General features: G+C 40.0%; 1 protein-coding gene across 2 annotated transcripts in view; it reads left to right on the forward strand.

The window, feature by feature from the left end:
- The first annotated feature begins 1,927 nt into the window (after positions 1-1,927).
- Positions 1,928-15,936, forward strand: part of rgs7a (regulator of G protein signaling 7a) — a 53,886-nt gene continuing 39,877 nt past the window's right edge. The window contains exons 1-2 of one of the 2 annotated variants that reach the window (XM_051422148.1): positions 1,928-2,097; positions 3,105-3,223. In XM_051422148.1, coding sequence (XP_051278108.1) covers positions 3,146-3,223 — 78 coding nt within the window. In that variant the 5' untranslated portion in view covers positions 1,928-2,097; positions 3,105-3,145. Of the gene's footprint in view, positions 2,098-2,170; positions 2,278-3,104; positions 3,224-15,936 lie in introns of those variants that run through there. The other variant, XM_051422158.1, reaches the window with a different exon arrangement.

Raw genomic sequence — 15,936 nt, forward strand, 5'->3', positions numbered from 1 at the left:
TATATAGTAAGGGAGCATTTAGGTTGCATGTGTTTCAGGAGGCATCAAGTGACTTTGAGGTTAAGGTTAAAAATTGCCTGATTGATGTGGCCCATTTTTAAAAAAACAGACAGATAACATAACAGATGATGAGGAAACAAGGAAAGATAATGCAACGGTAGGATGAAACATGGACATCATTTGACTCAGTATCCCCAAGGGCTGTAACATCTACTGCTGTTATCTTTATAAAGTGGTTGTAAACACATTCATGATGGTTATACACATTGTTATAATTCTGTTGGGACCTAATGTTTAGGCTCCATATTGCAGAGACCATAACTCATGAGAGAGCAAAGGGGAAGATAGATAAACATACAGACACATACAGTACATGAGAAGGGACACATCTGTCATCTTTCACACCTGGACTGCTGCATACCTCAAAGTCACAGATTGCAGCAAATTAAGAGATTTTTTATTCATTCATTTGTGCAGCATACATTGAAACACAGGCACACGTGGCTAATTTAGGACATTTTCTTAGATATGCAATCTTTGTCTGACATAGTTTCCTGGACATTGTTTAAAAAAAAAAGACAGAATTTGAGTTAAATACCTTAATGTATATAATATTATGCAGGTGAAAAATACATTTCCTGCTCTTTGCATATGACTATTTATTTTGATCAGGTAAATGCTAGTCTGTTGTATTCTGGATTACAATTCTGCTAAGGTATTGTTAAAAAAAAGACCATTATTGTATGATCTCCCGGTGATGCAGCTCTCTGACCTTGGTGTTTGTTTATTGCTGATTTACATTTAATGCCATAAACAACAGAACGTTTTGAATACCTTTGATTTCAATTCTAGTATTCTAGTAATTTCTCCTTTTATTTTACATCTGCATTACATGCATCTTTTTCTTAGGCATTTTAATGAAGGAAGCTAATCATTGAAAATATAAGCACAACAACTGCACCTCAGTGTTTATGTTAAAAAACAAACAAGAAAAAGAGACAGGACTGCTCTAATGAGAGTGACCTCATACACAAACTATCGTGTCACATGCAGTTTTCAACCAGATGCTCCTATTGCCCCAGGGTGTCACTCTGTCTCCAAAGGTTGGCACCTCACTGACTGTCATGGCACACCAGGTTTCCATTAATACACCATAAGAAGAGATTTGACTCCGGAAAGATCTGGAAATTAGACCTCACATTACAGAACTGGAGCACATATTATTATCCTGCTTGTATCCGGATTTACAAAATTAGAACTAGGATACCACAATGTCAAAAATACTCTATTGAAGGTCTTTAAGTATTATAAGCAAAATGTACTTAAAGTATAAATGTAAAAGTATCACTATGCAGGCAAAATTTGCCCTGTCAGTGGCTAATAGCAGTCTCATGTAAGCAGCACTTTAATGTTGTAACAGGCTGTAGGGGAGAGATAACTTGGGTTCTTTAACTGACTGCATTGTATATTACATGTTCATTGTAGGTTTTTGTACTAGAGATGTAAAAAAAACCCCATCAAATTGAAATATTAACTTACTCCTACTACGTAGTTCAACTGCAGCCACGGCTCTGTCTGGCATAGGCTACATGCAAAAATACATTTTCCTCTCCTGGCTCAGAAAATATGAAAAGTCTTGGTCCCTTCTTGACCTCTGGCAGGCCTAAAGATTGTTTAAATATTAATACACTCGACCTTGCTTTCACAACCAGCATATCACTGGTGGTGCATAAAGCAGTGCAATTTGAGCAAAAAAAAATAGAAAGAAAAAAAAAGAAGAAGCTCTATGTCTCCAAAACGGGTTGTAATTTATTCCTCACCACGCGATTGGTCATGGATCGATGCGCGTTCACGGCGCTCCGAGGTGGCGCGCCCGTGCTTCTGAGCATCGTTTGGGGAGAAGAGGAGGAGAGGAGAGATAGAGACAGGGTTGCTGTACCACACCAAGTGTCCACCGAATGTCTGCCTCTTCACGTTGCCAATGAATAATCCTAGCATTCCTATGTCTGCCAGTTGACATAGTACTGAACGCGAAGGACCAGGCTTCCACCTCTGCAAGGATTCAGGAGTCCTATAGCGGGCTGCGCGTTTTTTCAGGTAAGCCCACCCCCCCCCCACCACACTCCTTCTTCTCCTCCTCCGGTGACCGATGTCGCTGTGTTTGTCTGTGTATTTACGCGCTTGTTCGTGATTAAAAGGAGAGGGACGATAACGGGCGCGGGCGTTTTTTTTTTTTGCGGTAGCTGTCCAAGGTGCTGAAGCGGACTGAGGCTTGTGGTAAGAAAAGCCCAGTATGTAGTAGAGCTAACGTCCTCATGTGAAGAGCAGGTTACATGACTTCGCTGTTTGCATGCTATAGGCTATTTAGTGTTGCAGACTAAACCTCCCAAAGATGTCGTGTGGGTGTCGTAAGGGGGAGAAAGACTGATGGAGCTGTAACGTGCATACGATATCCCTTACATCTGCACAGCCTAGCACGTTCCGACTATGGCTGCTCTATCCGAGTGGATGTATCTAAGCTGCATTGTAGAGTAGCCTACCTCCTCCAGGGACGGTGTGTTGTTTTACTGCATTTACCGTTGTCAGGGGGTCCGGGTCTTCATCTCACCTTATCTTGCCATTTGCAATCTTAGGATGCACAGTAGGTGCCATGTAAGAGGCGAGGATTGCTGCTGGATCCCCTGATGTCAACAAACAGTAAAATGTTTTCATGTTTCAGACACTGATTTCTGTGCACAATGAATTCATCTGAGAATAGAGTGATAGTAGTCCTACATGGTGCCAATCATTGCTTTTCAAGTTTAACTTTCGCCCCGTTCAGGGGAATTTATACTGTACCAGTAGCCATGCTTTGTGCAAAATCAGACTCCTTTCTTAAAAAAATGTCCTTGTCAAGACCTTGTGAAATGTTTACACTTGTAGCCAAATAGGAGCTCTGCACATCTGTTCACATGTGGAAATGTCAAATATGTTGAAACTTGATTCCCGGCCACAAGTTATGTAAATCGTTCTTTTCTTGGCAAGGTAAGGGCATGTCACATTCAGGCATTGTTGTTGTCCATTGTTCTTCTGATGTACCGAAACATTCATTCTGTCCACAACAGGAGCACCTGACATTTCCTGTGGCAGATTTACTTACTGGATCATGGCACAGACCAACAGCGGTGGGCAGGGGACCAACGGGGTAGCGGATGAGTCCCCCAACATGATAGTGTACAGAAAGGTAAGGCAGCTGCTATTTTTAGCCTGCACGTGTGTGTGCGTGTGTGTATGAGTCTGAGTGTGTGTAACTCTCTCTTGCATCAATTTACTTGACGATGAGCTGTGCAATGGAAATTGCTAATACTAATGGCAAGACAGTGTTCTTTGGCCATGGTTGATTTAGGGCAGTAATGCTACATCAGCTTGATGAAAGCATAGAGAGAACATGCAATTTTCTCACACAACATGCATGACATGCAAGTAGATTCAAAACATGGTTACACACACACACACACACACACACACACACACACAGTCAGACACCCTGACAGGCATTTGCACATTTTCCTAGTTAAACCATCAGCTTTTATTGCTAACATGTTGGAGGATGGATTTTTAACTGACTGACATTAATGGAACTGAAAGAAAGCCAAAGGCTTTTCAACCATTGTTCATTACACTGCTAGTGGTGTGTTTCTTCACGGTTAAATCTGTTACTACATTAGAGAGTTGAGAGAGGTAGGGGAGTGAAATGGCCAGACTAATGCAATAATAATCTGCAAGGATGTTAGCATTTGTTTACTTTGAGACTTGAGGTCCATTTATAGTTTCTTATAGAAACTTGAACACCTCTAAATACACAAGGCTATGTACTCTGTCCCTCGTGTGCACTGAATTAGTTATAATGTTTTCTCCTCCTGGGACAAATACAGTCAAATTAAAATGAACCTGAAATAAGGGATTTTGAAAATTGCTGCTGGTACCATCAGGACACAATAGTTTGGGATTTTTTTCTGTTTTAGTATAATCCATACATTGGATTGTCTAATGCCTATTTAACTTTTTACAGGTATCATTATCCCATAATTAAATATGCCTGGATTCTAGCTTATGGTGTACTGCAAATGTATGAAACATCTAGTATCACACCAGAGCAACAACAGCTGTATGTACGTGAACACAACAGTGCCTGATGGGGAGGGTGATGTTTTACTTCACTCTCAGATGCACCAATGAAGTGATCATTTTCTCGTCTTACTTGTGGATGACTCAAGCGTTGAGTGAATTTCTTCATTTCGTTCTCTTCACCCTTCAGCGAATGCTCCCATTACATCTGCGACAGCTTCTGCACACCAGGACGAGGATACGCATAGCATGATATCATAGATTGACGGTATTTTATAGCACTCACAGCGTGTTAGGCAATATTACTGCCAGTGTGGGACAAGATTTGCTGGAAGTGTCGCTCTGCTTGTAGCAGAAAGGAGTGCTTTCTATTTTCTAAGTCACAATTTTCAGGATCTTACCAAAGCAGGATGACTGGCTCATAAACTAGATTGTTTATAAACTAGGCCAAATATTGAGGATAATGGAGATGGATGAATGTGACTGGTTTTGTCATTCCTTGTTAGTTTTATTTGTGGAGACAGTGGAGGAAATCATGTCTCTTATTCAATTTTATTTAACAATATCAAAATATGCTAAGGCATGAAAACTAGTTGCATCCTGTATAAGAGCATCAACTATTGACTTAAGATCTTTCCAGCTATTCAATTACATGTGATGTCTCTTCCGTTCTCCTGTTATTGATCCGAAGTCCTGCGTTTTCCATCATGCTGTGAAGGATCTGGATCAAGTATGCAAATAAGCTAAAACATTGTCTTGTGTCTTTGTTTTGCAGCTTTTAGCTCCAGCAACCAAAATTAATTGTTTTTCTTACTTCTTCAAAATTAGGAGACAATGTGGATTTTAGACTTAAGGAGCTGTTTGTTCACCAGTGTTTGGTCAGATTAATATCTTGGTAATCAAGCTTTCATACATGATCCAATTCTTCACTTCTCACTACTTGACCACACATGGACGCAGCTTGGCTCTGTACACTGACTGACCTAGATACACTGCAGAATGAAAGAACACGGTGAAGGGAGCAAGGATGAAATTGTGACTCTGGAGTGGGTTTAACTTAAAACTGCAATTGTAGGAGTGCTGTCTGTAGACATGTGGATACCGCCAGGATGAACAGGTGCCCCAAATGCTTTTCAGATGGAGATGACTTGGCAGAGGTGTTGCAACCCACACTGACTGAACCACACTAAGACGGGGTGAATTCTCAAGTGGAAAACATGCTTTTATGTTCTGTTTTGTGGCTCAGACCTCTTGTACATCAATATTGTAAATACACAGTGGAAACGCTAATGTTGATATTACTGTAAGCAACTGGCCACATCTACTCGATAGTTGACAATGTGCTAGTAGTGTATAGTAGTGGAAGGATTATGTAACATGAGCAGAGGGAGTTTTATGGTTGAGGATAGCAGAAAGTGGTTTGTTAGTTTTTCCACTGGGAGCATAACTATATCTTTCCACTCTCTCAATCTTTCTCTGTGGCCCATCCACCCCTCCACTCCTGTCATTAATTTCTAATGAAAACAGATGGGTGAGCTGAGGTGTTCACCTGCTTGCTGTGAAGATGTGAGCAGAGATGTCTGTTTTCCTCAAGGATGCCTGCACACAAGTGCCTTGCTTGTGTTGCTGTATCGAAAATATAAATGCGTACAGACATGTCTTTCTATTGGTTACATGTGCAGAAAGACATGTACACATACACACAGCTGGCTTTGTGATAAACTGATTTATTGACCACAGTTGCTGGTGACCCTGAAAATGTAATCACTCGCTATATGAATCCAAGGAAGATGCTAACAAGTGATATATCAGAACTCCTCTGGTTTATCAAGAAATGCCAATAAAATGTTCAGTGGAATGATTCAGTTGATATGCACAGCGTGTTTGAGGGTCTAGATAGTTATTTACCATATGAAAGCCTCTGTGACGTTATGCGTTAAAAATGCCAGGCTTATATCATCAAATGCACCAGATTGTACTGTATGTGTGTTTTTTTTTTCCACTCCTGCTCACATGTGTGCACCATGAATAATGCTGTGATGCATGTGTGATCATGTGTGTGTGCTGTATGTAGGGCGAATGTTGCTAAGAGAGAGTCCTGAATTTTTTATGCGAGCCTAAAACAGCTCTGGCGAAGTTCATAGTCACTCAGCACAAGGAGGGAACATCTTCTCTCACCAGCCGGCGCTTTGTGTGTGTGTTTGTGTCCTAGCATGTACAGTATGTGTCTGTGTTTCACCATGTGTGTGCTGTTGGTAAATATGTGAGTGGTAAGAAAGAGGAAAGAAAACACAGTTATATTTATTAAAATGGTGAGATTCAACATGTAGTAGGGCTATAGATATAGTAAAATACTGATGTTTTCTCTACATTCACCTCACCCTCAGAAAGTCTCTTCCAACTTTAGTCAGTCAGTAAAATAAATTTTAAGGTGAGCATCAGGGCTACAGACACAGTTAACAGCCTCCCACCTGAGATTTTGTCATATACCAGACACACAGCTTTAGAACCTCACCTATTCTCATATCTTCAACTCATTTTCCCTCAGAAATGGCACAGCATTTTGGCTTTTCTCCATCGCAACTTATCTGTTGCAAGTCTTTTCTTGATTGCAAATTTTCTGTCTGCTTCCCCAACCACATAAAACTGACAGAGCTTCTCAAACAGTGCAGCAAAAATGTTCATCTCCAGCAGTTATTTGGCTTGAAATGTAATAATTCAATGCTCCAAAAGTTTCAAAATTCCACTTGCACCTTTACTTTTCAGGGAACAATTAAAGTCACTTGCATAAAAAAAAAAAAATCTAATAATTTTATTTGCCCTACAACAATGGCAGTTTGCCTTGTAGTTTCTAAAGAAATATTAGTTTTTTCATATAAAATAAAATAGTTAAGATAACACTCTTTGCAGTATACTGTAACTACTGGAGTCTGATCTTCCTCTGTGGTGTGCTATCTGACAGCTGAGGCACCAGCCCACTCTTATTTACATCTGAGCTGCCGACGGGCATCCAGTAATTGTTCTTCCAGCAGCCAGTTTGGCTTCTGTCTCTGTGTAGAGCCATTAATCCTGTACTGTATGTGTATTTTCCCTTCTGTTTCCCATGCACATGCAACATTGTATCACACTGTTTTTGTTATCTTCACTCGATACGAGAGAGTACTGTTTTACATTCTGATGCTTACATAAATGTCAATATTGTGCATCTTTGAAATAATTGGTCCCTGGTGAAACTTGGTGTTTTCTGCAGATTACAATGACGCAAAAATAGTGTATGAGGCTGTGGTCCTTATTGTTCTTGAACATTTCACCACTTTGCAGTATGTAAGCACACTAACTGTGGGTGTTATGGCCAAAAAATATCGGACAGGGGAATATAAAACTTCACATAAAGTTTAATTATTGTGACTTTTATGTCATGTTTAGGTAGCTATTTGCCCTGCATAGAACTAACATTTTTTTTGCAGTGGTTCCGTCACAAAGTCTGATGAATATATGCTTCAAATCATCATCAATCAACATAGTCATGAAATTGGTTTCATGTCATATGACCAAATACTACATTACATGTCATAGTTATAACTTTGGCTACAATCTAGTTTCCAATGTTTATGCAGCAACTACCAAAGAATCCCAAAATAGCTTTTGCATATAACATAAACCTATAACAGGAATTGTCTTCTGAGGATAATGATCAAATCAAAAAGATTATTAACATGTCTTTACCAGCTTTCTTTCTTATAATGTTGGCATTTTTTCTGTGTTTTTAGCTTCAGGGAACTCTGTCTTTCACACTTTTGAAAAGGGTGTTGATGAAGCACTGTGAGATTTGAACCATTTCCCCTTAGTGTGACTTAGTAATGAAGTAATTAACAAACAGAAATAACAAACAGGGCAAAGGTATTAATGCATGCTATTGATTTGTCAATTGATTAAGTGGTTGTGTACAAGAGATCATTTTGCAGGAACAAGACTGTCCCTCTCCTCTGCATCATTGCAACACAGCAGTAATACAGTATTGTTAGCCAATACAAAACTGTAGCCATTATTAATACACTGGGTCTTGGTTTAGATTACTACAAATTCAGCAGAGATCAATTTTCCATCTAGGCCTAACTGCATCCGTAAACCTACCCTATATCGGCCTACCCTCTTATCAATACAATTTCCCAACCATCCTACATTGTTCATGAGTCATAAAGCGGAGGGAACTGAATACATTTTCAGCTTTTTCTCAGTGAAGAGTCAGATTGAAGGGTTCTTGTACTGCCTGTCTCCCTCAATCTGCAATCAGAAGATCAGGAAGACCGGGAGAAAGAGGGAGAGAGGGGGGTGAGGTGGGATGATCTATAATTGCCAGATCAGAGAGAAATCTTTGTGTGTGAAGTAGGGCTCTTTGTATGTCAGCTTGCCAGCCAGGCGATTTCTCTTCCTGTGTATGAAAACATGCATGTTCTTTTTTGCACACACTGTTTAGGGAAAGTGTGGGTGTTTGGCAGACACTGTTGGATGGAAAATTGGCATTTATGGCTCTGTGCGTTTCAAACTAATCCATTTTGCCTGTATTTGCTGACATCAATACCTAAACGGCAATTAGAGGGGCTGGCATTAGTGACACATGTTACAGTCAATAGCAGTGTAGTTCTGGTATATCTCCTCATACTATTGGGGGGTAAGATAATCTTCTAAGCCATGCTGCAGCTCGTCACAGTGCAAGGTATAAATTCTACATTCCACAAATATCATGAGTGACTAGAGGCTTTCTCGAGAAAAAACAATTTGAGATGCGGAACACAGAATACAGTTTATGTGAGTAGTTTGTTCTCCTCAGTCCTACAAAGACACAAAATAAACAGGTGCACAGAGAAGATGTACACAATAGGTGGCACTAGAGGCAAGTTACTCTATCACTTGCTTACTCTTTCTGTGATAGCAATAAGTCAACATTTTATATTTTGCAAAAGTGGGGCGGCCTTGTAGCTCAACTGGTAGAGCTGGCACCCCAGCGGTTTTTATTGAAAAATTTGGCACCCCTCTGTGGTACAATCAAAAATTACACTGGCACATAGCAATGCACCACTGCTGAGCTACAGAACGTGCAAATTGAACATATCTGCGGAACATTAACTGTCAAAGTCTTGCTTTTTTTTGTTATTCCTGTAAGAAATAGGTTTATTTGCTTTCTTGCCAGGAGATAAGAGAATCTATTCCACGCTCATATCTGTCTGTTCTGTCTACCAGCACCCATAAAGCTTGCTAATTAACACATTATATATGTTTGTACAGGTTAAATAAATGTGATACAATGTGTTAGTGAGCTTTAGAGATGCTGTTAGGCAGATTTTGTTTCCCACTGTTTAAAGTCTTTATGCTAAAGCGAGGCTCACCAGCAGCTGGCTCCTGCTTTGTATCAATCTTCACATCTAACTTTCTACAAGAAAGCAAATACACATATTTGTATGTATGGATGAGGTTAAACATGACCAAGTACAGCATTTACTTCTAGTATAACACAAGATCCAAACCAGGTTGTCCAATCTCAATGTCATACACCTTTTTTGACCACTGAACTAAAAACGGCACAGTACTTGCTGCAATTTCACTAAATGCTGCCATTGAGCATAAATAATGAGCATTAGTTTAATGTGAACAGAATTGTGGGAGAAGTTGCATGGCAAAACCTACTTTGATACATCAAATCAAAACTCTTGGTTCAACCAGAGATAAAATATTTAATAGTGGACTGGGCCACTTCGTGAAGACAGTGAAAAGATACTTGAGCCTGTGTTGCTCCAAGCTCTCCCCTCTGTATATGTCTGCCACAGCTAGAGACTTTAGTCCTGTCTGTTAGGGTTATATAAGGATCTAAGGAAGCCTGGGCATTAAGATAGAGGCTGACTCAGGCGTCGCTTCTGTCTGGTCATTTAATTCCAGCTCAACATTTAGCGAAAGATTACAGACAACCCCGGCCAGAGTTGTGAATGAATTCTCTGCCATCTCCAGTGTGATGGCCTTAATGAGGACAGATATGCTCAGTTAGGACTAAAGAGAAAAAGAGAAAATGAGAGGATGTTGAGGGAAACAGACAGGATGACAGGTTTATATGAATTTCTTTGCTGTATTTGTCTGTATTCAACACACACTCGGTATGCGTCTATGCATCTGTCCAAAACATCAATGCGTCCTTGTTCTCTCCTTGTTTATATCTCTGTCCCTCCACTGCTGACCCTCCATCTCTACATACACCATCTGCATCGCAACTGTGTCCATGCAGTCTCTGTTTCTAATGCACTCCCCTGTTGTTTCTGAGGACGGCTCGTTCCTTCCCACACTCTGTCTACGAAGTATAAATTCCCGCTTGCCTGCTTGCTACTGTTAGACATTGTGTCTCTGTTTATTGTAGAAACCCAGTATCTTATTTGCTTCTCATTTTGCTGTTGCATCCCTTCCAAATAAGTTCTCATCCATGTGCATTTAGCCTATAGTAAGCGATTACTTGTCATATAAGATAATTTTCAGATAACAACTGATCACAAATGATAATTTTAACGATAAATAAATAGACATCAGATCCATAATGTGAAACATGAACCACTATGACCTAATTCCTCCTAATTGCAAACATTTTCATTTTTTTTGGAAATGTCAGTGCTTCTCAAATCTATTCTGCCAAAGATAATAAATTATGGGAGGAATGCCGTACAAACACTGTATAGATCATGGCAGCCTCAAATCATTGCCAAAGCAAAATCATATTTGCACATCAAGAGCCTTCAAAAGTAAACAGAAATAAGAAATCTTGTTATCTTCTCCACAGAGTATTTTATGCATTACCTCCCTTCTCTGCAGTGTATTTTGGCAGCTTGAAGCAAAAATGTAGCCTTTCTGCAAAACATCCTTCTACTTTTCACTGTCTCGCTGACTCGCTTCTGTCTAGACTTATGAAACATTTCTCTCAGTCCCAAGACTTTTTCATCCCAGTTTCCCTCTCGCTCTGGTGTTCACACTTTGCCCTCTACTATTTCTATTCCCCTCTCCTCCCTCACTCTCCCCTCCCACTCTCATGCCCTTTTTTGTTCAGTTTCATGGTCTTTGATGTATACTCGCAATATCACACTAACTTTCTCTCTTTGTCTCTCTCACCCCAACACACATGTGCACTTCACTCTCTTTCTACCCCCTCCCTCTTTGCCAAAGAAGCATCCATCCACCTCTGTCTCTCTGTCCCCTCCTCTCACATCCCTCACCTCTCTTTGAAGTCATCAGAGCTCTCGTCAGAGCCCATGCCACTCCACTCAGCTTTTATCCTCACACGGTGAAAAAGAGAGGAGAGGAATGTATTTAGACCCTGCCGGAGTACAGTCATCTCTCCTCCTGTGTGATATGATTCACTTGTGACTCATAGCTTTATTGGGAAGTCTCTCTAAACAAACAACCATTGGATGTGGCATTTTCCATCCAAATTGACTGGAACTGTAACTGAGAGTGCTGGCCTGATTGTCCCCCTGCAGCTCAGTGCCTCTCACAATGAGGAGTCATTCTCCCAGAAGCAATCATGTCTCAGTGATTAGCCTGCCATGACTGAGTGCCATCACACAAATCCAATACCAGCGAAATAATAAAAGTCAAACAGCAATTGTTCCAAAGGGTACATTTTCATATGTTTCAGACATACATTTTCATTTGCCAAACAAACGCAGACACACCTTTGTCTAGAATTGTGCACTTCTCAACTCATCATTGTGGCAGACAGAAACAGACACACACACACACACACACACACACACACACACACACACACACACACACACACACACACACACACACACACACACACACACACTCTCAGCTTGCCGGTTGCACTGTGCTGAGCAGCTTCCACCTGCAGCCTACTGAGGCTCACAGCTTCACACCATTAGTTCAGCTTAGCAAGCACAGCCATCCACAGTACAGCCTAGTCTATAAACCTTGGGCGCCATCTTGACTCAACCTGCTGCTGCTTTTTTCTCGTCTTGTGGCTTTCACTGCAAAAATGTAGCAGAATAATAATATCCAGTCATTAACAAGTCATTATGCAGTGGTGGTTTGAGTGTCTTAAATAGCTTGGCTGTATGGGTAAGTGTCCTTCTACAACTCTCATGCTTTTTGGCAAAATACCCTAATAATATTCAAGTCAAGCTAACTTTAAATTATACCTATGAATTATATTATTATATAGTTAACTTGAGAGTTTTATGATGATTTAAATACAGGAAGGTAAGAAACAATGTCCGATTTCAAAATGTTTGGGTAACCAGAAGCAAATACTAAGTAGCCTATATTATTTCCATATATTTTAATATTTGGAAGTGTGCTTGAAATAATTATGTCAGCTGTAAAATATGAGGAGGTAAATTAGGATCTGGGTAGAGGAAAGTTGGCCCCATTAAACAAATTTATAGTCTGTTTTTCTTGTACAGACAGCAATGTAAACAAGATGATTAATCACAGCTATTCTGATATAGCTGGCAATGGAAATGCATATTAATAAAGCGGTACATGAGGTTACGATAAGAGCTGTTTTTAGCCATGCTAGCTGTGTAGCTCTACCACTTTAAACCAGACTTAAATATCTCAATAACTACTGGATAAATTGCCATGACATTTTGTACAGACATTCATGTTCCCAAGATGATAAATTGTTATCACTTAGTGTCGTCTTCAGGTCAAAATGTCCTCACTAATTTGGTTTATGGCCAAAAATCTGCTAAAGTAAATCACTAACCAAAGATTCTAATGATTTCGGACAATTATTGTGCTAGTCATCATGATTTAGATTTTTTCACTGACAGCTGTAGATGCACAATGGTATCACAGCTATAAAATGCAGAACATTGCATTATTGAACTGTTAGTAGAAAGTACATGTCATGGACGCTCCTTTTTTTGTTCCATTATGGTATTTCTGAGGTCACTATAGGGGATAAATTTACACATTCAGATTTCAGTACCTCAAATAAAATGGCGGACAGTAAATGCAGTGCCTTGTACAGTAAATAGGGAGTGATTTCGGACACAGCCCTAGTCTTATTTAAGTTTACTGTCTGCCATACTAATACTAATAATGTCATACATGCATTTTTCAGGCATGGTCAAAATCACTCCCCCTAATTTCTTATCTTTGTAACTATTCTTTTATTCATTCTTGGTTTTCAGACACTGAGTCCTAGTTATAGTGTCTAATTGCTAATTGAGAGATGACATTCCTGCGGACAATACTGTCTACAACGGTTGTGCTTTCTCCTGCCGTCCGTTTTGTTTCTGCTGTGGTGGCTGGTGGCTGTTCTGTTGGCATCCCCATGACAACCACACCAGCAGTCTGTCAAATGCTATTATCTTCAACACGTCAACAATGTGTCCAACACACCCTTAGCAAAGTGACAGAACACGAGTGTGTTTATGTGTGTGTATGTGTGTGTATTTCTATCCATGAGTATGAGTGAGCAAACATTCACACACTGTAAAGAGTGCTGCTCAGTCCACGAAAGCCTGCAGTGCAGTGCCTGAGCTTATGCATCTTTCACCACTCAACACTTTTCAATAATAACTACATGAATGAAAAGGTGAAAAACTGGGTGCATTTACTCAAGTACAGTACTAAGGTTTAATTTTTACTCCACTAAATTTATTTGACAGCTATACTAGTCACTAGATTACATATAAAACTTTGATCAATTTATAGAGGTTGTTAAACTGAATTGTTGTAGATAAGACAACAGTTCCCAAAGTAGTTACAATTTGCTCCATCTTGGCCAGCTACATCAAATGCTGCCAATCAGTAAAAAATAATACAGTAATTATTTTGTCCACCCCATTTTTATTTTTAAAGATATACTGCAGTATAATCCAACAACACAAAAACTACATCCTCCAAAAAGTTGAATCAACACCTTTCTAAAACATTTTCAGCAAAAGTTGAACATTATAACCTTCATGAAGGTAGGATTTGTTGGAAGAGTGCATTAGCTTTAGCTACAGTAGGTGTACCTAATTAACTGCCAACTGAGTATACAGTATATATAACAATATAACTCTCTGGACCAACTTCAGTTTTAACATTATAACATTAACACATTTTAACAGCAGGCTGAAAAGCAGTGTTCTCTCTGGTTGAAAGTTCCAGGTTTGCCCAGCAGTGACAATTAATGGGTTTGGCCAGAGGTGTGGTCTGTTTCACCTGTAACCACACTCAACAGTGAAGTCACAGTGTACTGACCCGCCTTTGGGTACACTTCACATCACTGCAGCAAGGTGAGAATTAATACCACAGAAGGTTAGCAGAAAAAGGATTTTGAGCCAGTGTTAAGTTGCCCTTTAAGTACATTTTGTTGCTAATACTAATACACTTTCCCTCTAGTAGTGTTTTTACTCCTTTTTACACTGTTTACTGCTACTTTTACTTGAAAAGAAACCAATTAGTTTGTCTACCACTGACAATTAGAACATACTGTATATCAGATTCTGTATCTCTTCTCTGCCCGGCCTATAAATCAGCAACTTGACAGTGTTAACAGTGTTTTTCATCTCCCAATGAAACCCCACCATAGATCTCATGGACACGTAGCATTGCCTCTTCTTTCTTCCTGCCTGTGCCGGACAAAAGATAAAATATGTTATCTAAGCTTGAGTAGAGTGAAAAAAAGACAAGGTCAGGTTTAACAATGCATTAGGATATGGTGGGAAGGGTCTCTTTTGTCCTTGCAATGGACTGATTTGATTTGTTGATATTAGTTTCCCCTGCCTGTAATGTCAGCAAAGTAAATGTGTAAATGGAAGACCTGGTATTGGAACAAGTGAGAGAGGATATGTCAGGGTGAGGATGGTTGCGTATGATTTGAATCACCAGAGTTGGATTTGCTATTTATGAAGCTTTCCTGCATGAATGTATGAATTGAGGTGATTTATTTTCCCCACTAGCCTCATTTGCAACATCCCTATCCTCTAAATTGTACACATATGTCAAGTTGACAACCTTGTGAATCTTGTCAATAATGTAGCACTGTACATCCATCTGTAGCAGTGATAAAACTTTTAATTTGAATTGTTTTTAGTGTAGTGAGGTACTGTAGCTTCCCATCTATGTATGTGAAGCATCACGATAGAAATGGCTTCTACCTGATGACGGTTTAAATCACTCCAGGATTGACTGTTGTTTTGAAAGGTTCAACAAAGCCTATCGTCCATCATCTTCATTGCTCTGTAGTTCAAGTGTCACTTGCGTTAAAGAGTCTGCCCTTATCGGTTTATTGTCTATCCCGACTGTTGTGTCCTCTGAAGTGTGCATGTGTGCGTGTCCTGTCAGATACCCAGTCCTTGTCTTGTCTCTGTTCTGCAGACAGGAGAAGGCAGAAGAATGTCAGCCTGCCAGTATCCAGCTGCTTCTCTCTTATTGGTATTCGGGGCACACAGAGCCGTCCTGAATGTCTGTTGCACGTGCCAAGGAGGAATGTGGGAAATGAAGGGATGGAGAAAGGAGGAGGAGAGGAGTAAGGCCCCCTCCATCTCATGTTATGTGAACCTAAAAATAGACAGCATCCTCCCTTCTTTTCTATTCCCAGTGCATCTCTGTTTCCATACCCAGCGTCCTCCCTGGATCTCCCTTTCTGTTTTCTTCTCATCCCTGTCCTCTTCCTCCTTGTCTCTCTGTTTGGTCTAAGTAAACATGCTCTCTGGTGCCCAATGATAAGACTACTCAAGAGTAATGCCAGACAGTTTGGACACTAACAGGCTTGCCTTGATGAAGGATTAACTATAGGGGAGATTTCATTAAACACAACAGTATTCCCATGGC

This window comes from Dicentrarchus labrax, unplaced genomic scaffold (assembly GCF_905237075.1).
Source record: "Dicentrarchus labrax unplaced genomic scaffold, dlabrax2021, whole genome shotgun sequence".
Classification (NCBI taxonomy): domain Eukaryota; kingdom Metazoa; phylum Chordata; class Actinopteri; family Moronidae; genus Dicentrarchus; species Dicentrarchus labrax.